This window comes from Ovis canadensis, chromosome 3, assembly GCF_042477335.2.
Source record: "Ovis canadensis isolate MfBH-ARS-UI-01 breed Bighorn chromosome 3, ARS-UI_OviCan_v2, whole genome shotgun sequence".
NCBI lineage: Eukaryota > Metazoa > Chordata > Mammalia > Artiodactyla > Bovidae > Ovis > Ovis canadensis.
Window position 1 is genome coordinate 87,044,994 of NC_091247.1, and position 26,374 is coordinate 87,071,367.

Here is a 26,374-nt window from a genome sequence, read left to right on the forward strand (position 1 = left end):
AACACAGTATTGTATTTTGTTTGGTTGCAATAGCTCTGGGGCCAAACTAACATTAAAAGTTGTCAATAACACATAACTTATTGTGCAGCCTTAAAATGGTTACTTAGGTCCTCTGGGTTTCTAATTCTCCATCAATAAAATGGGTATAAAATTGTACCTATCATACTGGATTGCTTTAAAAAGCAATGAAAGATGAAATGTATGCATATCAATAAAACATTTAGAAAAGCAGAAAACCCCACCACAGTGGCATAAACAGATCAGGTTTTATTTTCTTCACTTAACTAAGAAATCTGGAGATAGCAACTGACCCAGTAGACCAGTAAGGTTGGGTCAGCAGCTCTGAGGTTCCCTGGGCCCCTCTGTCATGCTTTTTGCAACATTCTCTCAAGTTGTCCACTGTCCCTCTGAGCATCACCTTCAGATCACGAAGAAAGGTCACCGTGACAGGAATAATTGTTCTAGAAACCTTCCAGCAGACTCCTGATTGCTGGCTAGGACTACTTCATGTGACCAGAGTCCAAAGGGAGGCAGAAAGTGAGAAACAGAACCCTCTGACTAGCTCAGACCCAACTAATCAGGGTTTGGTTTACAGCAAAGAAGGGAGTGTACTATATTTGGGGCAGGAAATTTATAGTATTTTGTACAACAAAACATGTAGAAACTGCCTGGCTCAAATCATGATAATAATTATGACAATATTATTATTACTAGTAATGTTAATATTGGCTAATATTTGAGTGGGTATTATTAATCAGGCACTGTTTTAAGCATTTGACATGTGTTAATTCACTTAAAATTCACAACAACCCCATTCGAGGAAACTAAGGTACAAGGAGGTTTAGGGAGTTTCTCAAAGGCACACAGCTGTCTAGATCTGCACTGTCCAATATGGTAGCCCCTAGCCACATATAGAAATTGAGCATTTGAAATGTGACTAGTGCAAGTGAAGAGCTAAATTTTAAATTTTAATTTTAATTTATATTTTAAGACAGTCAATTCAGTTGCTGGAAACTTCTAAGTAAGTTTGGTATGAGTGTGTGAATCTGTTTTTTCAACTGTAAGTTTCATGAAGTCTAAATACACATCAAGTATTTTTGGCAAAAAAACTTAATCAAATTGATGTTCTTTATACGTGTAAAATACCCACAAGCTTTTGTAGCCTTAGAATTTAAAAAAAAAATAAGGGCAGTGTTTCACTAATAATTACTTAAGCTGCTTACATGCTGAAATGATAACATTTTGGGATCTGTGGGTTACATAGATTAAACTATTCAAATTAATTTCACCTGCTTCTTTTTACTGTTTTGAACATGGCTACTAGAAAACTTAAAGTTACAGATGTGGCTTGCATGACATTTCTATTGGACAATGCTAGTCTAGATAACATGTCTCATCATTTCTTTCTGACATTATATCTGTCGATTTTCACGTATCATTCACTATTTCTGAATTACTTCAGTCACCTAAATGTTCATGAAAATTTGTAGTTCTTGTGAAACCATTTTTACAACTGGCTTAGTTGTGCTACTGTTCCTGAAAATAAGAAAATGAGAAAATCTGACATCAGGACTGATTTATGTCAGTTCTTTTGGAGCAGGGATTTGTAATCTTATAGTCTTGTTTGATCATACACACATACAAATAGTTTATATTTTAGGGCACACATTAACCATTTTATTCTCATTCTATCATTTTAACCTCAATTATTTAAAATTTCTTAAGAAGTTATTTTTTCCCTGTATTTTTAGTTTCCTGGGGAAGCTATTTTGATTTTGCAATTAATTGGAACAAACATCTTGATGATGAAAATGTTATGTTCATATTATATGAAGACCTGAGAGAGGTGAGATTATGATTATTGGTATTCTATAGCAAGATTTACTATAAATGACAACATAGAACATTTATTCATAATGTCTGATTGCATGAACAAATATTATACTCAGTTTTTAAAAATATTCCATATATGTGGTACAGTGCTAGGGGCAAAAAACAAACAATGCATATGTGTTTAGATTGTTTATTTAATAGAAATAAAATAATTCTTAGGAACTTACTACTAACAGTGACTGCTTTTTTCCCCTCTTTGATAGAGAGTCCAAATTAGGAACGGCAGAAACAATAGGTCTCTATTGAGGTTTAACTGAATATGCTTTTAGCTTTGAATTAATTTTTCCATATAATGTTATTTTTAAAAACTGCTTCTTCACAAACATTTAGTGAGTTCAGCATTGTTTTAGGCCTTTGTAATTTATCAGTGAACAGACTAAAGTTCACTATATGGGAGAAGCTTACATTCTAGCTGGAGAAAGTGGGGAGACAGAATGATAAACAATAAATACAATAAAAATTTTAAATGTACATAATATGTGAGAATGAAGAAACAGCACAGCTGATTAAGGAAAACTAGAAATCCCCAAGGGTGGGGGTGTTGGGATACTGGACAAATCTCAGCATGAAATAGGATGGATAGTGGAAACCTCATGGAAGGCATGTGACATGAACCAAGATCGGAGGCAGATGAGGGAGTGAGCCAAGTAGGTAACCAGAGTAAGAGCTTTCCAGGCAGAGCAGACTGGAGCAAAGGCCCTGAGGTAGGAGTGCTCCTGGAAGGATTATGGAAAGGAGCAGATGCGGTTGGCTGTAGGGATGTACCAGAAGGGACTAACCGATGAGGACAGGCGTAAGGGGGTGGACTGGAGGGGGAGAGATGGAGTGGCAGATCACCGAAATACTTTGCTTTTCACTCCGAGTGAAATGGGAAGTCACTGTAGGATTTCGAGCAGAAGAGTGGTAGGAACTGACGTGTTTTTAACAGGATCATTCTGTCTGGTGTGTGAGAATATTTTAGAGAGAAGGAAAGAGAACCCAAGGAAACCCATGAGGAGGTTATTGCTCTAGTCTAGGCAATGCAAGGAAGAATGGTGGCTCAGACCTGAAAGGGCCATGGAGGGGAAGAGAAGTGGTTGAATTCTGAACTTATGTTGATGGAAAAGCCAGTAGGATTTGCTGCTGGACTGGATGAGGGAAAGAGTAGTGAGAACAAACAGAAGTCGGATGAGACCCCAGTATTATTGGTCCAACCAACCGGGAGGATTGAGCTGTCACCATGCGAGTAGGAGAAGCAGGATTGTGGGGAAGACCAGGGATCTGGTTTTAAACATCAGAAGGCTAAGATGTTTATCAGTCATCCAAATGGAGAGGCTAAGTAGGCAGTTGGGTATTGAAGTCTCAAATGCAGAAAGGGTTCTGAGCTACTGATGTAAATCTGGCCCACAAACGACATTTAAAGTCATGAGATTACATATCTAATATGTAAGCATAGGGACAGAGAAGCTGACCAAGAACTGAGGCTTGCAGCCCTCCAACATGAAAAGTTTGAATAAAAAGGGAGGAATCAGCAAAGGCGACTAAGGAGTAGCTAATGACATAGGAGGGAAACCAGACTCCCGGAGCTCCAGGGAAGAAAGCACGTTAAAGCGGAAGAGACTCAAATGCTCTCTAACTGAATTGGGTCTTTAACACTAGTTTCTCCTGACATTCTTATAAAACAAAAAAGTGTAATGGAATTCATCCCTTCTGTTTATGGTATGCATACATATAACATGAAAGAACATATTAATGTAGTCTTTTCCCCTTCTCGTCTAGAATGTTCCTAAAAAAACTTGTGATTCATGGATGTTAGTGTTGTCCCAAATGCTAATCATTCTTTCTTGCAGTTGGTAGGAGGTTGCCTGTTCAATTTGATTTGGGGACTGCTGTAGTAGATAGCCTGCTCCTTTGGGAAATTCAGATTGCACGCTAGCGTATTAAAGATTGACAGATTCTACAAACAAACAGACAAAACCTTACCTTTACTAATCCAAAGCTTCCACATTTATTTGACTGCAACCCTTAACCCTCCTTCCCCCGATGAAACATCTATCAGCACCTTGAAATATATTAATGTTTTGTAGAATACAGTTTAAGAAACTGTTCTGGAAGATTTCTAAATCTCCATTGGTCAATGATACTGTTGAGAAGGTTGATGATACAAAGGTATTAAATGATATATTCCAAGACTCATTCTAGCTTTTATGATTCTAAAAATGAGCCTTTCTTGATAGAATTAAGTATTAGCTACAAACAGGATTTAGAAGAAAAGAGAATTTGAATGAGCACATATAAATGTATTAATTTCCTCAGCTGGTTTATACTGGTGATTTTTAACAAAATGAATGTCATCTTAGATAAAATTCTACCCTACTAATGAATGCTTACTGTCACTCTATACCCTGAATAGTTCAATAAGTCGTAAATTGAAACTACAAAGTAAAATCAGTACAGAGTATCGTAAAGGGAAATTTCAAATATTTATACTGAAGTATCAAAGTAAGTTTGAAGAGATAGAAAGGGACAGCTGAATTAGAGAATTAGGCTTAAAATACATTCTAAGAAGCCTGTCTTTGCTTGGGGCACAATTCCCATAGAAAGAAGTCTATCCTCTAAAATTTTGTTTTCAGAATCTGGCCACTGGAATAAAACGAATTGCTGAGTTCTTCGGATTCTCTCCATCTGGCGAGCAGATTCAAACTATTTCGGCACAAAGTACCTTCTACGCCATGCGAGCAAAATCCCAGGAAACACACGGTGCTGTGGGCCCCTTCCTGTTCCGCAAAGGTAAAGCTGCCTTGATTTCTGAGCCATCCATCAGTCTGCACATAACAGGCAATTCAAACAACTTTATACTGAAGAAGACAGGATTTTCTTTGTCTCTTCCTCAACAAGAAGTCTGACATAGATCAGAGCTGGAACTGGTAACTCCATGCTATCTTTTAGAGTACTAAGCTCCTCCCACCTTTCTCTTGCCACCTGCTGATAAAAGGAGAGCAGCTCAGTTCAGTTCAGTCGCTCAGTCGTGTCCGACTCTTTGTGACCCCATGAATCGCAGCACGCCAGGCCTCCTTGTTCAGCTAGAGCTCCTGAATTACAATAAAGTTAAAGGGTTATTTTATTAAAATAAAAATGGAGTGGCAAGAGAATCACATGCATTTGCTGAGTGAGCCCCCTCTACAGAACTTTGTGGGAAGCCTCATTCAGTGGCTTACATCTCATTGGTCACTTCTTACCGTGCTGTTGGCTGGAAAATGTAATTTTTTTAAAAGGTGGGTGTGTTATTACTCAATTAAAATCAAAGTTTTATTAATAAAGGAGAAGGAGAAAATGAGTGTTGGATAGGCAACCAGTTGTCTCTGGCACTGATGATTTTACTAAATTTCATTAAAGTATTCTAATTTCTTATGTAAATTTATGATAATATAGCCCAAGGATTGTCAGCTTTCTTTTTTATTGCATATATAATTAAAGTATAATGTGATTTAGAGGCAGCATATATAACAACTATCACTTATTAGGCATGAATCATTGTTAGGCCCTTTGCTGGGATTAAATTTTACAGCAAAAATATATTAAATCCTTAATTTTATAATATGGGCACCAAGACTCAGAGATATTAACTGATCCTTTGTCACAAAGCTAATTGGGCTTCCTAGGTGCACTAGTGGTGAAGAACCCAACTGCCAATGCAGGAGACTAAGAGATTCAGATTCAATCCCCAGGTCAGGAAGATCCCCCGGAAGAGGGCATGGCAACCCACTCCAGTATTCTTGCCTGGAGAATCCCATGGACAGAGGAGCCTGGTGGGCTACAGTCAATAGGGTTACACAGAATCAGATACGATTGAAGCAACTTACCATGCACGCACAAAGCTAATTAATGAAACGGGATACAAATGTAGGTCTACTTGATTCTACTATACTTTGTCAAAGGAAGACTCATTTAAAAAAATCCACTGTGAATATACATTGTATATAAATCTGGCTTTGGTTTGCCTTCTGACTTTAACTCTGATTTTTATGCCTCATTTTATTAGCTTTAAGAAGAGGGGAAAAATAAAACCTTTCTATATATTATTAATCAAATACTCTTCAGAATAGAAAAAAATTCTAAAAGTAGTGATTTTAAAATATTACACTATTCCATGTAGAAAATTCAGAAAGTACAGAAAGATATGAAAAAGTACTAAAAATTATCCACATTTTTCCCACCAGAGGCAGGTTTGACTTTTTGACACATTTCTTCCAGCCTTATTCTGTGATGTTTCATATAGTTGATGACATTTGTAAAGAGTTTTGTTTTTTTATTCCCTTCATATATGTAAGCATTTCCTCACATCATTAAAACTGCTTTATAAATATACATTCCATTAGCTATGCAACAAGGAGCTTAACAACTTCAACCCAAATCATCAAAAGAGTCTAAGGAAAAGAGTAACTTCTTTACTTTTAAAATCACATAAGAAAAATATATCTCAATCTCAGGCAAAATAATAATTTTTTGCAAAATTTTCAGCACTTGGAGACTTAACCAAAAGCTGCTATAAAAAATATTAATTTATCTTCTCAATGGGTATTTAAAGTATTAAAAGACTTTAGAAAGAAAAAAATGATTCTAAAAAAGTGGTATTTTGGTCCCAGGTGTTGGAAGAGGGGTGGGGATAGGAGGTCACTGAGGTCAAGGGCCCCCTTAGTGACACCGAAAAAGTACATCACCTACCACAGCACACCACACCAACAGGGACGCCCAAGTGAATCTTGCTAACTTTACAAGAAAAATTACACTAGTTTTTTAAGACTGTGTAATTTTTTTTCATGTGTCCATTTCACATTTCAAAGTGAAACTCTGCAAGGAGAAATGGTAAAATCAAGATGAAATATTCTAACAGGTGTCTAAGTCTACTATTTTTTGTGTGTGTGTTGTAGGTGAAGTTGGTGATTGGAAAAACCTGTTCAGTGAAACTCAGAACCAGGAAATGGACGAAAAATTCAAAGAGTGCTTAGCTGGCACTGCCCTGGGAACAAAGTTGAAGTATAACTCATACTGCCAGCCTTGATTCTGGTCAATTCAGCTTATTTTCCTTAATAATAACTGAATTTAAATATCAATAATTACATAATAATCAATCAATAATGATAATTAAAAACATTTTAGACATAAACAATGTTTAATAATGAAAACAAATGAAAAATTTGAGCACAAACATAAGTTTGTTCACTTTTTACAGAAAGATAATTTAGCCATCCAAAAGGGATGCTGTGTTTAGTGATGTAGGAGTTTTAACTTCTTTCATGCTCTGGGTTCACACAAGACCACAGGCCAATACTATCAGAGATATACCTAAATCTGTTTGTGCATAGATGAGACAGGCCTTTCTGTCTGATCACAGGAAGGCCTGTGATCACGATCACAATGTTTTGCCCTCTCACAAAAATCCCTCTCTTCCTCACTATGGATCAGAGCCCTTGTGATCTGATCCTTTCTGAACTTACTGCTGTGGGAAATTTAATTCCAATTCTCCCTGAAGTAAAATGAATAAATCCTATTCTAATTTGATTCAAGAAAAACACATTGCTCATGTACTCTGTGTGTGTCATTTCAGAAAGCTCTATGGAAGCCCACTGTCAAGGGACTTCATATTTCTACTTAACACAAGCTTTACTTTAAAGCTAAATATTAGAGGTTGTGTTATTCTGGCATGAAGGCTTTCCTACCAGAGAGCCTCAAGTAAGCATGTGGATCTACAAGAGAAAGCAGAAAGTGTTCTGGGAAAAAAAAACAACAACAACAAACCTTTCAACAATCTCCTTAATAGTTACACTATAGCTAGTTTCACTGTAAAGCTAAGTTCTACACAGTTAAGAATAGAATGAGTCATAAAAAAGTTAAATAAAATTGCTTTGAGAAAGATTACAGGACTATTATTTCTAGCAGTATGGTAGATTAAGTAAACTGAAGACTCTTCCCTCAAAACACCATGAAAGGCTACATAAAAATTCCTTCAGGGGCACTGGTCAGCTTCCAATAAAGTGAGTGGACTTAACAGAGACCAAAACTAAAGAGAGAACTGAGAACTAGAGTGAATAAGAATCAGAGATGACCTTGAGATGTCAATCAGGAATCTGCAGGAACAGAGACTTGGGTTTTAATGCCCAAGTCCATATGATTGGAGCAGGAATAGACAAATAAACCAAACAAAATAAAACAAACAGAATAAAATACAGTGGCCAAACTGACCCATGAATGTAAAGAAAGTTCAAACACGACAAAGGTGGCATTGCATATCATAGGAACAGACTAAACTCTTCAACATTTGATGCTAAGACAACTGCTTATGATAGAGAAGAAATAAAATCAGACCACTACTGCACATCACTCAAAAAAATTAATTCCATACAAATTAAAAGGCTGTATGTCAAAAGATGATTTAAAGGCTACATTTTTAGAAGCAAATACAAGTTAATATTTTTATGACCACAGAGTAGGATTTATTAAGCAAGAAACAAAAAAACACAAAAAGGAAACAATTTATATTTTGGGCAACATTAAGATTTAAAATGTAAAACAGCATCATTAAGAAAGTAAAACCAAATGAAACAGCGTGTCAGAATTAAAATTCCACACTGTTGTGGAGCCACCCTCCCCTGCCCCCCCCAAAAGAGAACAAAGTTCAGGTCACTTACTGCCGGGTTACTGCTACTGCTGTCACCAGAGATGGCCTCTGCCCTATGAGAGCTGACAGGGGAGCATGAGTCCAGCTTCTGCCAACTCCCCTGAGCTTGCTTGTCAACTGGTCTGTCGCAGGAAAATGGGACTTCCTTCTATATTCCAAGTCTTGCACCACTGTTTATCCATCACTGGCAAGACTTGAATTATATTGAGAATTTTAACTCCATAGTAATCTGGAAAATGTGGTTTTAACCTTCCATACATTATAATCCAGGAGATGTGGAGATGTGGAAGGGAGTTGGAATGGAAGCTAAGTCAAACTTAATAACATATAGTACAGTCCACTCTTTCTACCAATAATCTTTCAAGGAAACAACAAATCTATGTTCCCACTTAATGCAGTTGTTCCCTTCTTCAAATGGAAACATGCTTATCCTACCTCCTAAATCTGTATGCCCACTGTGATAGTTTGTCCTCATTTTAGTCACAACCCCACTTTAAGACACTGTCCTAAAGACTATCTTATAAAATTAACCACCATCAGCAAATGTCAAGTAAAAAGGGAAGGGAGAACAATTAAAAGAGGTCCACCCACTGCTGGGCATACACACCGAGGAAACCAGAACTGAAAGAGAGACACGTGTACCCCAATGTTCATCGCAGCACTGTTTACAATAGCTAGCACATGGAAGCAACCTAGATGTCCATCGGCAGATGAATGGATAAGAAAGCTGTGGTACATATACACAATGGAGTATTACTCAGCCAATAAAAAGAATACATTTGAATCAGTTCTAACGAGGTACATGAAACTGGAGCCTATTATACAGAGTGAAGTAAGTCAGAAAAAAACCCAATACAGTATATTAATGCATATATATGGAATTTAGAAAGATGGTAATGATGATCCTATATGCGAGACAGCAAAAGAGACACAGATGTAAAGAACAGGCTTTTGGACTCTGTGGGAGAGGGAGAGGGTGGGACGATTTGAAAGATAGCATTGAAACATGTATATTAACATATGTAAAATGGTTTGCCAGTCCAGGTGCGATGTATGAGACAGGGCGCTCAGGGCTGGTGCACTGGGGCAACCCTGAGGGATGGGATATGGGGAGGGAGGTGGGAGGGGGGTTCAGGATGGGGGACACATGTATACCCATGGCTGATTCATGTCAATGTGTGGCAAAAACCACTACAATATTGTAAAGTAATTAGCCTTCAATTAAATAAATTAATTTACAAAAAAAAAAGTTAATTTGTATATAACAAAGACAAAGCTATGGAAAAACATGCATGCTTCTATGGTTCTTTATTTTGCATCTGGTCATGAGACCATAGCTGGTGTTTATAACTCCTTGTTCATTCCTCCCTTTGCCATCAGATGTCTCCCTGGTTAGTAGGGTGATGCAGACCTTCAGTCTTGAAGGATCCGGGTCCTTAACATTCCCACCTGTGTTAGAGACCTCTCAATTTCCATTAATGAAAATATCACTCACCACTGAATGTGGAACTACTGAAAGGAACTCCAGAGAAACCTCGGGTTGAAGATGCGCTTACCTCTGGCTGCATCACTATTTCCCCTTGCTAATTCATATCAATCAGTCCAACCAGATCAGTAACCCCCTCATTATTATTATTGTTATTTTGGCCATGACACATGGTGTGTGAGATTGTAGTTCCCCAACCAGGAATGGAACCCACGCCCCCTGCATTGAAAGCTTGAAGTCTTAACCAGTGGCCCAACCACCAGGGAAGTTCCTCCCCTTTATTTTCTTGATAACTTAATGGCAAGATGCACCTGCAATCTCCACGTGCAGTTTCAAATTCCTCCTCAAGGAACCACGTGGTGAAAACAGAGCCCCAAATCATAGAAACAGGAAGCACTTATTTTGCAAGAATTTGATTAGGTTTAATCATGGAAGACAACCCTTTTACATCTGCTGATTCCTGGGCTCATGTATTCTGGCCATGAAAGAAAGAGCAACTAGGGTCAGAACACATACTATACCTGAAGGACAGTACACCCAGCTTGCCAAGTGCTGCCTCCTACCTGGGGCTGTAACTGAGTCTTTAATACTTGATCCCTCTATCCTATAAGCCAGCTGCTTTCAGGTGATAAGTTCAAGATAAAACCATTGAATCCCATGGTAGTCGGTGTACTGCCTCACTTCTTTCTCTGCAAAATGGGTTCCTTACTAAGGCATATCATTATGGCAAACAAGGTACTTGGAAAGGCTACCAATGATGGCGCTGGCAGAAGCACTAGAGGAAGAAAAGGCAAGTCCGTACCTGGAATGCATGCTTTCTCCACAGAAGGCAGATCCCTGCCCACTCCATGACGGAAGGGCTCCATGTAACAACCTGCCACCAAGTGGCGGGCTGGTCTCCATAGGTGTTCAGGGTACTTGTGCTGGGGTCTCAATGTTGGGCTCCGCTGTCGGAGTGTTGGGCATTCAGCACTTACATCCACCTTGACAAGAGTGCACGCGCATCTCACCCATTCCTATTCGTTTGTGTTAAACGAGCACTGGGGTAGCTGGGGAAACGCCAACTGACATCTACAGACGTTTTCTTGCACACTAGCTTCTCAAGTCTCCTTAGAAGGGGGTACCTCTCATGAAGATTCACAAGGAAATCCAATACACTCAGACTCTGTGTCCCTTCCAAGTGGTCACTCACATCCTTTTCCCCCAGACCTCCTTATCATCAATGCTCTGACCTTGTTCCTTCCAAATCTCCAAATATCCAGGTAAACTGTAGGCCACTAGCTTTCTCTCCTCCCAAGTGACAACTCAGTGTACTGGTTGAAGCGGCACCCTGGAAGGATTTCCCTTCTCCCACTGTCGTTTAGGGCCACTTCCCTGAAGGGCTGTTGGAACACATCAGTTCATTTCAGTTAAAGCCAGTGTATAGTGCTTCACCTGAATTTTCCTTTCTCAGCTGCCTGGTCACAGGGAACTCCCCATGAGACCAGAGATGTGGGCTGATAAAGCAGAGAGCAGGAGTGCATGCCGTAGGGGTCTTAGATATCTGCTCACGTAACACACCTGTGGCCTGCCATCTATTTCAGTACTAGAAACTCCAGGAAGTTTACCACTGCTAATGGTGGCTGGTGAGCAAAACTTTCTGACTACTGCTCTGACCCTGTGGCCCTGTTTTTGGAGGCAGGATGGAGGTAAGTGTTGCCACATGGCCTCTGCCAGTCTGGGAGCCATAATCTCCATTGAAATCAGGTAGTTTATCAATTGGAACATCTCCTGTCAACATTCTTCACCCACCGTGGACAGCCACCACAGAGCTTTTCAAAGATAAAAATATACTTCTCAAGGCCTGGTGAAGGAGAGTCCTTTGGATATTCTAAGGGGGCATGGTTAGAAAGAGAATGGGCAGGTTACATATGATTAATCTACTCTAACAATCCTGATTCCCTAAGTATTTTTGATTTCTTCATTTGTATTACTTGGCATCACAATTTCATTTAATGTTGGCCACCACTGAGCCCAGGTGATAGTAAACCAACTAAACAAACTCTTAGAACCACTCCCAGGGCTGGAGGCAGCGCGAGTGCATACTGTGAACTATGTTCCTTTTCTCATGTTACCTTTACAGTCATATCCACACACTTTTCTTGGGCTTCTGCTGATAAAAATTAGTGAAATCAGGTAATTCTTTCATTATGTAAACTGTATCCTCTGGGTCAGATCTTGTCTGTATCTTCTTGGAGCATTCTAGCATCTGATTCTAGTTCTAGAAGAGAATTCATGAGGTAGGAATAGGACATTTGGAAAATCAGCACCTCCTTACAAGGTGACAACTTCAGGCTCTTCACGTTTGGCTGTACCAGCCTTATCCAACAAGCATGGAAGGGCTGTGGTGACTCAGCAGAATTTTGGAGGGCAGTGGACTCCTTTCAGTTCAGTTCAGTTCAGTCGCTCAGTCTTATACGACTCTTTGTGACCCCATGGACCGCAGCATGCCAGGCCTCCCTGTCCATCACCAACTCCCGGAGTTCACCCAAACTCCTGTCCATTGAGTAGGTGATGCCATCCAACCATCTTATCCTCTGTCGTCCCCTTCTCCTCCTGCCTTCAGTCTTTCCCAGCATCAGGGTCTTTTCCAGTGAGTCAGCTCTTCTCATCAGGTGACCAAAGTTTTGGAGTTTCAGCCTCAACATCAGTCCTTCCAATGGACCCTCAGGGCTGATCTCCTTTAGGATGGACTGGTTGGATCTCCTTGCTGTCCAAGGGACTCGCAAGAGTCTTCTCCAAGCACCACAGTTCAAAAGCATCAATTCTTCGGCACTCAGCTTTCTTTATAGTCCAACTCTCACATCCGTACATGACCACTGGAAAAGCCATAGCCTTGACTAGACAGACCTCTGTTGGCAAAGTAATGTCTCTGCTTTTCAATATGCTATCTAGGTTGGTCACAACTTTCCTTCCAAGGAGTAAGCGTCTTTTAATTTCATGGCTGCAGTCACCATCTGCAGTGATTTTGGAGCCCCCCAAAATAAAGTCAGCCACTGTTTCCCCATCTATTTGCCATGAAGTGATGGGACCAGATGCCATGATCTTAGTTTTCTGAATGTTGAGCTTTAAGCTAACTTTTTCACTCCTTTGAATCCACCCAAATTCCCAGGATCTTATTCTTTCCCAGTCAATGGCCTCAGTGTTCATAGAAGAGATCTGAGGAGGGTACAGATTAAGGTTATACAATAACAGCTAGCTGCAGCACTGAACTCTGCACCTAGTTTCTGCTCCATGAACCTTGAGATGACAGGAAGCAAGAGGTTCTTCTGGGCAGTCATAAAAGCTTGTATCCTCTGACCATGCTTGAGCTTGTCATTTTCTTTCTTTAAGCTCTTTCGGGCAGTTCAGGAGCTTTAAAAAGTCAGAAAACATGTCATTGCTATTGCCGTTACCTCTGAAATAACCACCTCACACCCACAAAGCTGGTAAATGGACTCCGGCAAACAATCACTATAGTTGGAGCTTTCTGGCATCTCAAAGGGCCACAAAGAGGGGTCTGACTCCTGTCTACCTTCCAAATCTCCCACTAGTGCTTCATATGTGGGGAAGTTAAATCAAGGAAACTATAGTGCTTCCCATTGATAGGCTGCAATACTGGAGGCTGCAAAAGAGACATGGGAAAGCCAACAGCCAATATGTAATGTGTACCTAAAGTCCACTTTGGAAATGCCTCTTCCCCCTCACCCTAGCTAGGATGTTGAGGTACAGGCTTCTGGTTCTAATTCTAGCTCCCTTGCTTACCAGCTGTTACTTAACTTCTCTGTGCCTTGGACCTCGGTTTTCTCATCTGTTAAATGGGCACAGTAATGGCACCTACCTTGTAATACTGCTGTGAGATGGGTACTCAGCACTTCTCAGTCACTCAGTCAAGGTGCCAGTATTACTCTGGGAGTGTGATAGTCCATTAGATGAGGAGGATGTCTTGTCTTGCTCCTCTGTCCATGGGATTTCCAAGGCAAAAATACTGGAGTGGGTTCCCTTCTCGGGGAATCTTCCCAACCTAGGGAATAAACCGGATCTGCGGCATTGCAAGCAGATTCTTTACCGTCTGAGCCACGAAACCTTGCCTCAGGATATCTTGCAGGATTTAAAATTTTCTCATTAAAAATCCTACTGGTAAGGACTTTGGTTGTAAACTCCAGGAGACCCCTCAGGAAGCAGATGGCTCTCCTAACTACTGGCTGGTACCTGGTACAGCAGGTGCAATTACCTGTCGAATAAATGAATGGTCAGATGGAAACAGAAGGGAGATTATGCCCCCAGACCTCTGCATCCCCCCGTCTGGGTTGCTGTGAGGAGAGGTGCGTCGTTGGTTACGGGCAATGGAATCCTGGCTTTGCCTTGGCAGGGTTGATTTACTCAGTTTCTTTCATTATAAAATGGAGCCGATGATATCCAGCCCCTCCAGTTCAGTTCAGTAGCTCAGTCAGGTCCGACTCTTTGCGACCCCATGGACCGCAGCACGCCAGGCCTCCCTGTCCATCACCAACTCCCGGAGTCCATCCAAAACCATGTCCATTGAGCCGGTGATGCCATTCAACCACCTCCTCCTCTGTCGTCCCCTTTTTCTCCTGCCCTCAATCTTTCCCAGCATCAGGGTCTTTGCAAATGGGTCAGCTCACCCCACCCCAAATGTTGGTGTTGAAGAGGCAAGGGGAGCATTTATGGCAGAGGGCCTGCCACGTTGCGAGCCTCGGAGACCTCAGTGCCCTCCCCATCTCCCGGAGGACCCTGCCCCGCACCGGGGCCGGCGACAGTCCCAGCAGCTGGGGTGGGGGCTGCAGGGCCCTGGACGCCCAGGCGCGGGCGCCCGGTGGAGGCGCGGGTTTCAGGCGATAGCGGGGCCTGTGCGGACCTGCGGGGACCGGTGCGGGAGGGGCCGGCGCGGCCGAAGGAAGGCGGAGTCCGCCGGGAAAACGAAACCGAGAGCGAGCCGCCCAGACTCGCCGAGCTTCCGCCGAGTGTAGCGGCGCGGGAGCAGCGAGGGCCGGCAGCCGGAGCCACCGCAGCGCGCGCCCGCCTGTCCGCCTCCCCAGCCCGGGACTGAACGCCGGTCAGAGGCCCCGGACCCCTGCGCCGCCGCCTCGGTAGCGCTGTCCGAGGCCCGTAGCCGAGTGCGGGCCCCGGCTGGACCTGGGGAAAGCATCCTGCAGCGCGGTGGGAGCTGACAGTCATTTTCTTCCCGCGAAGAATTTTTAAACGAGCAGGTAACCATTAACCCGGGCCCTGGTTGGTGGGGGGAGGGGAACCCGTGGAAAACGGAAAAGTCCTGTGGCTTGGTAGACAATGTGAAATACAATACGGAGGCCTGAATTGCCCAAAAGATTGGCAACAAAAATCTCCTGCCGAAAATCCCTTGAAATTGTTTCCCAATTGCCCATCTTTAGCCTCCGCCCAAACACTGCCCCCGCCATCACCCCACCCCACCCCACCCCACCCCCACCCCCACCACCCCACTCCCCAGCTTCTCGACACCGCAGCAGCCCCAGGTCCTCAAAGGCAGAGCAGGGAACCCTCACTCCCCACCCCATCTCCTACTCTCCAATAACTTTCCATTTCATTAGAACCCTCTAGAAGGTTGCTGGCCTACAGGCCTGGCCCTCTGGGCCTTCCTTTCTGACCACACAGGCCTCCTTTCGGTTGTTGGAGCACTGCCAAGCACTGCCGCTGCCTCTGGGCCTTTGCACTGCCTGTTTCTTCCTGGAAAGCTCTTCCCAGAGACCTGTATAGGCCAGTGAGTCGATCGCTTTGCCCTGTACTTGTTACAGTATGAGAGCAGCCTTCCCTGAAAAACCTCCATGTAAAAGAAACTCAGCCATTCCCTTACAGTACCCCCTACTCTGCTTTAGTTTTTCTAGTACTTATCACGTTGTAATATTTCCTATAGGTTTCTCCGTGTTTCTGCCCTAGTAAGTGCACAATAGTCGGGTTTTGTTGGCCAGGATAACCTAGTACATAATAATAGGTACTCATTAATTCTTTGCCTGCTTGCTAAGTCTCTTGAGTCATGTCTGACTCTTTGAGACCCTATGGACTGTAGCCCACCAGGCTCCTCTGTCTGTGGGATTCTCCAGGCAAGAATACTGGAGTAGGTTGCCATGATTTCTTCCAGGAGGTCTTCCCAACCCAAGGATCTAACCTGGGTCTTTTGTGTCTCCTACATTGGCAGGCAGGTTCTTTACCACGAGCACCACCTGGGAAGCCCAACTTTGTTTAATGAATACAAGTGAAAGTCAAAGTTGCTCAGTCATGTTGGACTCTTTGCAATCCTATGGACTGTACAGTCCATGGAATTCTCCAGGCCAGAATACTGGAGTGGGTAGCCTTTCCCTTCTCCAGGGGATCTTCCCAACCCAGGGATCAAACCCAGGTCTCCCACATTACTGACCGATCCTTTACCAGCTGAGCCACAAGGGAAGCCCAAGAATACTGGAGTGGGTAGTCTATCCCTTCTCCAGTGGATCTTCCCGACCCAGGAGTTGAACCAGGGTCTCCTGCATTGCAGGCAGATTCCTTACCAACTGAGCTATCAGAGAAGCCTCTTTAAGGAATACTAATTCACAAATTCTCTTTGAATTCCAGAATATGATCCTGTTGCCTGTGATTTCTTTAGTATTAAAAAAATGCCTTGCCAGATGGAAGCTAAGAGATGGACTCTGTGCTGTCACTTAGGAACTTAGAATTTTGGGCAGTTTGTGCTCTTGCTCTTACGTTTGTTCATTTGAATCTGAAGCTCCTTAACACTGGATCTCTAGTTTATACATTTAATTCATCTGATATCTGTTGAATGTATGTTGTTTGCCAAGCATTATGCATGCTCTTTGAGGGGGCTAGGCTAGGCCCACAAGGGCTCACAGTCTGACGCAAGGGTGTGAGGCACAGGCAAAGTAACTTCTGGGCATGAGTAAAACGGACACAACATTTGTTAGTGATTCTGATGGATTTTTCTGTAGCGCTAAAATAAGATTTATCAAAAACAATTGAAAAGAAGCAGCTTTTCCCCCTAAACTTGTAAGTACTTTTTCAAGTGTGCCAATTTAACACCTTATTAAAAGTCGCACATGATTTAGCTACTGAACAACAGTATTTCACTTAAATTGAAACTGGCTTGTCATTGTGAAGATCAACAGCTAAAGTTAAAGGTGCTGATGATTCAGGGTGTTTCCATAGGACTTCAGGTTATGAGGACTCTTTCATAACTGCTGTTCTGAGATCTGTTTTGTTTTTGTTTGGTCATTGAATCATGTCTGACTCTTTGGCGACCCAGTGGACTATAGCCCGCTGGGTTTCTCTGTCCATGGCATTCTCCAGGCAAGAATATTGGAGTGGGTTGCCATTTCCTCCTCCAGGGGATCTTCCTGACCCAGGGATCCAGTTGGCATCTCCTGTGTCTCCTGCACTGGCAGACAGGTTCTTTACCACTAGGCACCTGGGGAGCCCTCTGAGATCTATGACCTCATCCAACTGGACATATGATCTCATAGTTGTGACTAAACTAAATGGCACTTTGATTCCTGGAAATAATTGTGCGGCTGCAGGTCCTTATCTGAAACCCTTGAACCAGGTATGTTCTGGTACTTAAGAAGTTTTTGGATTTTAGAAAGTCAAGGCAGCGTAAATCCTGTCTATTATGTAATGTTCTCAGTAGGGTTTGGGGGCAACGCTATCATAAAATGCTATCTGCAGTGAAATGTATAAATAGACAACCGAGTATGGTTAAGACTGTAAGTAGCTTGTGTCAGTTCACGTCTAGATGGGGGGCTACACACCAAGCAAAAACAAAGCAAATGAAAACAAAGTAAACTTCAGTTTTCAGTGCTTCTTGGATTTTGGAGTTACAGACCAGGAGCACTGTTCATTGAGGGCCAGGGCTGTGGGAAACTCTCCTGGATCCTTTTTTGTTTGATTTAGTCCACACAACAACCTGCGAATCAGGTGTTTTCATCCCTGGTTTCACATCACAAATCAAAGGTTCAGAGAGGTAGCTAGCCCAGGTCTATGTGGCTTTAAAGCCTAGCTGTTTCCACAACACTAAGCAGTGATGTGAAGATCTTGCCTTTGTTCATATCTAAGCCCTTCCAGCCACCAGCCCTGCCCTCCCAAACCACCATGGCAGTCTTGACTAGGTCTCTCGACTTCTGATTGTGCTCTGCTCATCTCTTCTATCCCCACCCCTCATACTCTGTTCTTTCCATAGCATCAGAGTGATCATTAAAAGCATAAGTCCAACCACATCACCCCTCTGCTGAGAATCCACCAAGAGCTTCCCATTGCAACTGGAATAACGTCCATGGTCCTGACCGGAGTCTTCAAGGTCTCCGTGCTGTGGCATCTGCCTGCCTTCTGACTCATATCCCACCATTTCCCTTTGTTCACTATGCAGCAGTCTCCTTGACTTTGTCTTAGCCTTCCAAAAGCCATGCTGGTGCCTGCCTCACGGTTTCCTCTGCCTGAGATGCTCTTCCCCCTGTCTAAGCATGATGGACTTTCTCATCATCCAGGCTTGATTTCAGTATTGCCTCCTAAGAAGGGTCTTCCCTTGCCACTGTTACAACCACCTCCCTCATATCTCTGTCCCCACCTCCTAACGCCCTATCTCATTGTAGCATTTCCAGCCATCTCTTATCCTCTCCTGTTTGTTGCTTCTTGTAGCTCTTGGTCTCTTTTGGAAGACAGTCAGTTAAATTAGCAATTGTAATAAAGGAGATGAGGGCTGTAGAGCATCAAACCAGGATGTCTTCCCAGGGGCTGTGGGAAGTAACACTTGAGCTGAAGTCTAGAGGAAGCGGGAGTTCACCAGGCAGAAGCAGCTAAGGGGGTGGAGCCCAGAGCGTTTCAGGAGGGAGTTGGTTGGTCAGAAGCAGTTGGGAGCCAGAAAAGAGTTGGTGGGGGAGGCGTCCTTTTGAGAACCACCTCTGTGTAGGTAGAATTTAAAGCTCCAAGCCTTGAGGGGATCACCAGGGAGTGAGTGTAAGTAGAGCAGAGAGGAGATATGAGACCTGGACCCCGAGACAATGGAATGTTTAAAGGAAAGAATGATGAAGAGGAACCAGGAAAGGAGACAGAAAAGGAATAGCTTGTGAGAAATGAGGGAAACTAGGAGAGGATGGTGTCTTAAGTGTCCAAGCAAAGGGATAAGGAGGGACATAGGAGCAACCATGCCTTAAGCCGGTTATGTGTCAAGAAGAAAAGGGCTGGGAACAGACCACTGACTAGTTTCAGAGATGGGGGAGCCATTGGTAACCTTGACAAAAACCGTTTTGATGGCTTGTGGAGGCTGCCTGACTGAAGTGAGGTTTTAAAAGATTCTGACACGACTAGTTTAAAGATGGAAAAGAACAACTGTTGGTGAGGATTTGGAGAAACTGGGACCCTCGTGCATGCTGATGGAAGTGCAAAATGGTACAGCCACTGTGGAAAGTAACTTGACAATTCTTGAAAAAGTTGACTATAAGTTACCATATGATTCAGCAAGTCCACCTCTAGGTGTATGCTCAAAAGATTCAAAAGTAGGCATTTGAATAGATTTTTGTACAACAATGTTCATATCATCATTACTCACACTAGCTGAAAGGTTGAAATAATGCAAGTGTTCATCAGTAGATGAATAGATAAACAAAACATGGGATATCCATACAGTGGGATAGTATTCAGCCTTAAAAAGGGAGGAAATTGTGATACATGCTTCATACAGCATGGATGAACCTTAAAGACATTAGCTAAAACACAAGAGGACAAATGTTGTATAATACCACTAATACTAGATACCTAGAATAGGCAAATGTATAGGCATAGAAAATAGAATGGTGGTTACCAGGGGCTGAGGGGGAAGGGAAATGGGAAGTTATTGTTTAGTGGGTACAGACTTTCTATTTGGGGAGATGAAAAGAGTTTTGGAAATAGATGGTGATGGTGGCTTACAACATTGTGAAAATGCTTTTGCGCATGAATTATTCACTTAAAAATGGCAAATTTCATGTTATGTATATTTTACAACAATGAGAAAGAAGTTCTACTAAAAAATCATGATGGCTGCAGGTTAGAGAAGAAGTTGTAGCAACCGTGAGGAGTTGGTTCTGAGGTTCCTGCAGCAGTCCAGGAGTGAGACGGTGATGGCTTGAACCAGGATGGTGGTTATAGACGTCACTGAGCGGTCAAAGGATTTGGAGGACAGGGCTTAGGTATAGATCAGAAGGCACGGAGAGGACACGTCAAGGATGCCTCCCAGATTCTTGGCTTTCAGACACGGGTGGACAGTGGAGTCATTTTCTGAGGAAGGAAACTCTAAACCAGTTTGAGAGAAGGTTATAAATGCAGATTCAGATTTGGGGAGTTTAAAAGCCATTCAGGATGTCCAAGTGGAGAGGTTGGATAGAGAGCTCTGAAACTCAGAACGAGGTTCGTTAATTACATATAAGTTTCAGAGGTAATGACAGATAGATGATCTGTGAAATCATGGCCATGAGGGAAATTACCTTGAGGAGAAAGTCTAGAGTGAAGAGAATAGTGTTTTTGGACCAAGTCTTGGGGGAAACTCCAGCATGTAAAGGCTGTGGAGATTAAGGAGTGTCAGAAAGAACTTGTGACCTTTGAAGAAGGAAAATCAGAAGAGCTTTCTGATAAGAAACGAGAGGTCAACAGGGACCACTTTCTGTCTATGGATTTACTTATTCTGGATGTTTCGCATAAATGGAATCATATGCTCTGTTACTGTTTATGTCTGACTTCTTTAGTTTAGCATGTTTTGACGTTTAACCATGGTATAGCGTGTTTCAATACGTTACCCTTTTTAGGGCTGAATAAGATTCCGTGTGTAGATGTACAGCCTTGTGTTTACCTTTCTGCAGCTGATAGATATTTGATTTGTTTCTACTTTTGGATTATTGTGACTAGTGCTGCTTTGCATATTCCTGTGTAAGTATTTGAAAACCTGTTTTTCAATTCTTTGGATATACACCAAAGGGGTGAAATTGATGGGTGGTATTTGTGGGTCAGCTGGTAAGAGAATTCTCCTGCAGTGCGGTAGACTTGGGTTCGATCCCTGGGTTGGAAAGATCTGCTGGAGAAGGGAAAGGTGACCCATTCCAGTATTCTGGCCTGTAGAATTCCATGGACTATATAGTCCATGGGGTTGCAAAGAGTCAGAAACGACTGAGTGACTTTCACTTTCACGGTAATTCTAAGTTTAACTCTTTGAGGAACCATCAAATATCACTGATCCTGCATTACTTTACATTCCATCAGTGATATATGAGGTTTCCAATTTCTCTATATTCTCACCAATACATTTATTTTCTCTATTATTATTATTACCAGCCTAGTGGGTGTGAAGTAGAATCTAGTTGTGGTTTTGATTTGTATTTGTCTAATAAGTAATGATATTGAACATCTTTTCGTGTGCTTGTTGGCCATTTGTATGTCTTCTTGGGAGAAATATCTATTCAATCCTTTGCCTATTTTTTAATTTCTTAACTCTTTTTATTGTTGAGTTGTAAAAGTTCTTCGTATATTCTGGATACCAGATCTTTATCAGATATATTATTTATAAAAATCCCTTTCTGAAGACTGTCTTTTCATTTTCCTCATAGTGTCCTTTGATATGCAAATATTTTTAATTTTGATGAGGTCCAGTTTATTTATGTTTTCTTTTGTTGCTATGCTTTTGCTGGCATAGGTAAGATTCCACTGCCAAATCTAAGATTGTGAAGCTTCACCCTTATATTTACTTTTAAAGTTTTATAGCTTTGGCTCTTATATTTAGATTCTATATTCTTTAGATTTTATTTGTAATTTGAATCATTGTTACTGTCGTCGTCCAGAGAGAACCATAAACTAGGGCCTAATTTGTCTGCCAAGTAAATTGTCCTAAAGCTGACTTCTGAAAATTTCAAGTGGAAGTTTTGTGGGGTTTCATAGGAGAATCTTTGTCCGTACAACTAAATCCTTCATGATTTCATAAACTTTATATATACACTCAACCTTTTTATTCTCAACAAAAATAATTCTAATTCTCCTCCTTCAGGCTTTTATCTTTTTAAGCAGATGGACAGACTTGCACTTGACACTCAGGGGAAGCAGAAAGAAAAGTTAAGGAGAAGGACCTCCATCCTTTTTTGGCCAGTTGAGTTTTGAAAGTAGAAAATCTTGGAGAAATTAACTTGATTTTGTAGTCCACGAGAGGGAGAGAAAGATCTTGTAAGAAAGTTTTTTCCGGATTTTTGCGGGGCTGAGATGAGTCATATAAAGGAGAGTCATCTTACCCTGTTTTATCTCTTAAACTGAATTGGGGAAATTAAATATTTTCTGAGTATATCACTTCTTTCAAAAATCTCTTTTTTTGTAGGTTACTAGAGGAAAAAAAATGGCCACTGGTCGTTCACCATGTTTCTACATAGAAGAACTTAATAAATACCAACAAAAGAACTGTGTAGAAGTTAGGTATTGTGAACTGGCTAAGACAGGACTTCCACATAATTATAGGTAAGTTGCTATAAGAAAAGGTATATCCATATAAAATTAAAACTGGGAGAATAGCAACTTTGGCACAATTTTGAAGTCAGTTCTTTAGCATGAGAGCAAAGCTGCCAGAGAAGATGGTGAGTCTTTTCGATGTAAAGTGATAACTTCAGAGGACTCCAGAGAAAAAACGGTGTGTAAACCTTTCCATGCTTCACAGTGGTGCGCTGTCTTGCTCTTTGGGGTGACTGCTTGGATTCTGTGTGGTGGTTGTTGTTCAGTCACTCACTCATGCCCGACTCTTTGCAACCCCGTGGACTGCAGCACGCCAGGCTTCCCTGTCCTTCACTATCTCCCAGAGTTTGCTCAAACTCATGTCCATCGAGCTGGTAATACCATCCAACCATCTCATTCTGTGTCGTCCCCTTCTCCTTCTGCCTTCAATCTTTCCCAGCCTCAGGGTCTTTGCTAATGAGTCAGCTCGTTGTATCAGGTGGCCAGAGTATTGGAGCTTCAGCTTCAGCACCAGTCCCTCCAATGAATATTCAGGACTGATTTCCCTTAGGATTGACTGGTTTGATCTTGCAGTTCAAGGGACTCTCAAGAGTCTTTCCCAACACCAGAGTTCAAAAGCATCAATTCTTTAGTGCTCAGCCTTCTTTACTATCCAACTCTCACATCCGTATATGACTATTGAAAAAACCATAGTTTTGACTACATGAACCTTTGTTGGGAAAGTAATATCTGTGCTTTTTAATATACTGTCTAGTTTGGTCATAGATTTTCTTCCAGGGAGCAAGCGTCTTTTAATTTCATGGCTGCAGTCACCATGTGCAGTGATTTGGGAGCCCAAGGAAATAAAGTTTGTCATTATTTCCATTGTTTCCCCATCTATTTGCCATTAGAATGTTGAATTTTAAGCCAACTTTTTCGCTCTCCTCTTTCACCTTCATCAGTAGGCTCTTTCTTCACTTTCTACCAAAGGGTGGTGTCATCTGTGTATTTTAGGTTATTCATATTTCTCTTGGCAGTCTTGATTCCAGCTTGCGCTTCATCCAGCCTGGCATTTCGCATGATGTACTCTGCGTATAAGTTAAATAAGCAGGGTGACAATATACAACCTTGACATACTCCTTTCCCAATTTGGAACCAGTTCATTGTTTCATGTCTGCTTCTAACTGTTGGTTCATGACCTGCATATGGATTTCTCAGGAGGCAGGTAAGGTGGTTGGTATTCCCATCTCTTTAAGAATTTTCCACATTTTTTTGTGATGCACACAGTCAAAGGCTTTAGTTTAGTCAATGAAACAGAAGTAGATGTTTTTCTGGAGTTCTCTTGCTTTTTCGATGATCCAACGGATGTTGGCAATTTGATCTTGGTTCCTCTGCTTTTTCTTAATCCAGCTTGAACATCTGGAAGTTCTTGGTTTATGTACCGTTGAAGCCTCACTTGGAGAATTTTGAGCATTACTTTGCTAGCAGGTAACATGAGTGCAATTGTACGGTAATTTGAACATTCTTTGGCATTGCCTTTCTTTGGGATTGGAGTGATAACTGACCTTTTCCAGTCCTGTGGCCACTGCTGAGTTTTCCAAATTTGCTGGCATATTGAGTGTAGCACTTTCACAGCATCATCTTTCAGGATTTGAAATAGCTCAACTGGAATTCCATCACCTCCACTACCTTTGTTCATATTGATGCTTCCTAAGTCCCACTTGACTTCACACTCCAAGATGTCTGGCTCTAGGTGAGTGATCACACCATCATGGTTATCTGGGTCATGAAGATCTTTTTTGTAGAGTTCTTCTGTGTATTCTTGCCACCTCTTCTTAATAGCTTCTGCATCTGTTAGGTCCATACCGTTTCTGTCCTTTATTGTGCCCACCTTTGCATGAAATGTTCCCTTGGTGTCTCTAATTTTCTTGAAGAGATCTCTAGTCTTTCCCATTCTATTGTTTTTCTCTATTTCTTTCCATTGATCACTTAGGAAGGCTTTCTTCTTTCTCCCTGCTAATCTTTGGAACTCTGCATTCACATGGGTGTAATGTTCCTTTTCTCCTTTGCCTTTTGTTTCTCTTCTTTTCTCAGCTGTTTGTAAGGCCTCCTCAGGCAACCATTTTGCCTTTTTGCATTTCTTTTTCTTGGGGATGGTATTGATCACCGCATCCTGTTCAGTGTTATGAACCTCCGTCCATAGTTCTTGAGGCACTCTGTCTATCAGATCTAACCCCTTGAATCTATTTGTCACTTCCACTGTATAATCGTAAGGGCTTTGATTTAGGTCATACCTGAATGGCCTAAATCAAATTCCTTATGATTATTCTATGTGGAACACAGGTTAAAATTTTCAAAGGTAGTCATAGAAGGCAGTTATGATTAGAATGCTAGTTAAATAATGCATGAATTTATGATATTCTTTGAATTTTTCATTGTAATCAGGTTTACATATCAAGTTATAATAGATGAGAAAGAATATCCAAAGGCTGAAGGTAAATCAAAGAAGGAAGCCAAAAACGCTGCAGCCAAATTAGCTTTGGAAATAATTAATAAAGACCGTAAGGTGAGTAATTACCTTTTTTTTTCCATTGTGAAAGGGAACTCACAAATATCTATGGCATTTTTCCCTGTCCTATGAGAAAATACTCACATGCAGAATAAAACCATTCACAAGTTCTTTTGCTTTCAAAGTTTAGTTCAGTCTTTTTCCTGGGCTCATTTCTATAGAACCCTGAATGAGAGGTCCATCTCAAAAAGATGGGCAAGATGGGCACCACCTATTTAGAGTGCCAACAGCAGTAACATACTCTAAGGAAACAGTGAGAAATGAGCTAACAGGATCTGGAAGGAGCCCCTGCACCTGCTTGAGGGAATGCAGTGGAAAAGGGCAGAGAGAGAAGGAACCATGAGGAAAATGGTATATTAATATACGGAGGGCAGATGGTGCAAAAGTAACATCTGTATAGCTGGTATTGCTGAAGATGCAGACAGAGTAAGTAGCTAGTACAGAAAAAGCTGTCTCTGAAAAGAACAGTAGAAAGTATTTATGAAATAAAGAAAGAGCTACCTGCAGATTGAAACCACTCAGCGGCTCAGAAGATACTGAAAAATATGGAACCACCAAGAACAACACTGGCCTTTGTGAAAGGACTGAGCTCCAGGGATGAAGAAAGAATCCTGCAAGTATCCAGGCAGAACAACTTATACAAAATATAAAAATGAAAAAAAATCATGCTGCCCATGCTACCCTTAAAAACCAGACGACATTGGAGCAGCATCTGTAAAATGAGGCAGAAAGTCATTTTACATGAGACAAAAATGAATCATTCTCACATTTTCAAAATTTTTCAGAATTTCAGTATTCAAGATACTTTCATAAAAAATCTTACTCAATGGGATCTTCCTGGTGGTCCAGTGGTTAAGACTCTAGGCTTCCACCTTAGGGGGCACAGGTTTGATCCCTGGTCTGGGAACTAAGATCCCAAGTACCATACAGTGCAGCCAAAAAAATACATATATTTTTAAAATTTTACTTGAAGATGTCACCCTTTTAATCAAAATTGAGCAAAATAAATCAGGAAAACCCACAAACTTTTAAATTGTTAATGAGCCAGAAAACCAAGTCATGAAGTCAGAAAAAGAACAGTAGAGTACCTTTACCCATGAAAAACCAGAAGAAAGACAGTGATAACAAAAGGGAAGAAATTGATGTGAAAAAAAACAAAGATATAATAAAGAAGGTCAATAAAACCCAAAATTCTTTGACAAAGTTAACAAAGTAGAAGAAGTTTGGACAAGATTTTGACAGATTGGGAATTTTAAAAGGGGCAGATAATAGTGGA

General features: G+C 41.5%; 2 protein-coding genes across 9 annotated transcripts in view; both read left to right on the forward strand.

The window, feature by feature from the left end:
- SULT6B1 (sulfotransferase family 6B member 1) overlaps nucleotides 1-6,934 on the forward strand; it is a 15,696-nt gene extending 8,762 nt beyond the window's left edge. The window contains exons 5-7 of the mRNA XM_069579551.1: nucleotides 1,752-1,846; nucleotides 4,506-4,662; nucleotides 6,804-6,934. Coding sequence (XP_069435652.1) covers nucleotides 1,752-1,846; nucleotides 4,506-4,662; nucleotides 6,804-6,934 — 383 coding nt within the window. The remainder of the gene's footprint in view (nucleotides 1-1,751; nucleotides 1,847-4,505; nucleotides 4,663-6,803) is intronic.
- Nucleotides 6,935-14,639: 7,705 nt separating this feature from the next.
- The window catches only part of EIF2AK2 (eukaryotic translation initiation factor 2 alpha kinase 2), a 34,789-nt gene continuing 23,054 nt past the window's right edge, over nucleotides 14,640-26,374 (forward strand). For 4 of the 8 annotated variants that reach the window (XR_011255740.1, XR_011255741.1, XM_069583544.1 and 1 more), the window contains exons 1-3: nucleotides 14,640-15,286; nucleotides 22,423-22,559; nucleotides 24,975-25,095. Coding sequence is in view for 6 of the 8 variants with exons in the window: in XM_069583544.1 (XP_069439645.1) it covers nucleotides 22,441-22,559; nucleotides 24,975-25,095 (240 nt within the window). In the remaining 2 variants the exon portion in view is untranslated. Of the gene's footprint in view, nucleotides 15,287-22,422; nucleotides 22,560-23,566; nucleotides 23,755-23,939; nucleotides 24,283-24,974; nucleotides 25,096-26,374 lie in introns of all 8 variants that reach the window. The other 4 variants (XM_069583546.1, XM_069583547.1, XM_069583549.1 and 1 more) reach the window with 4 other exon arrangements.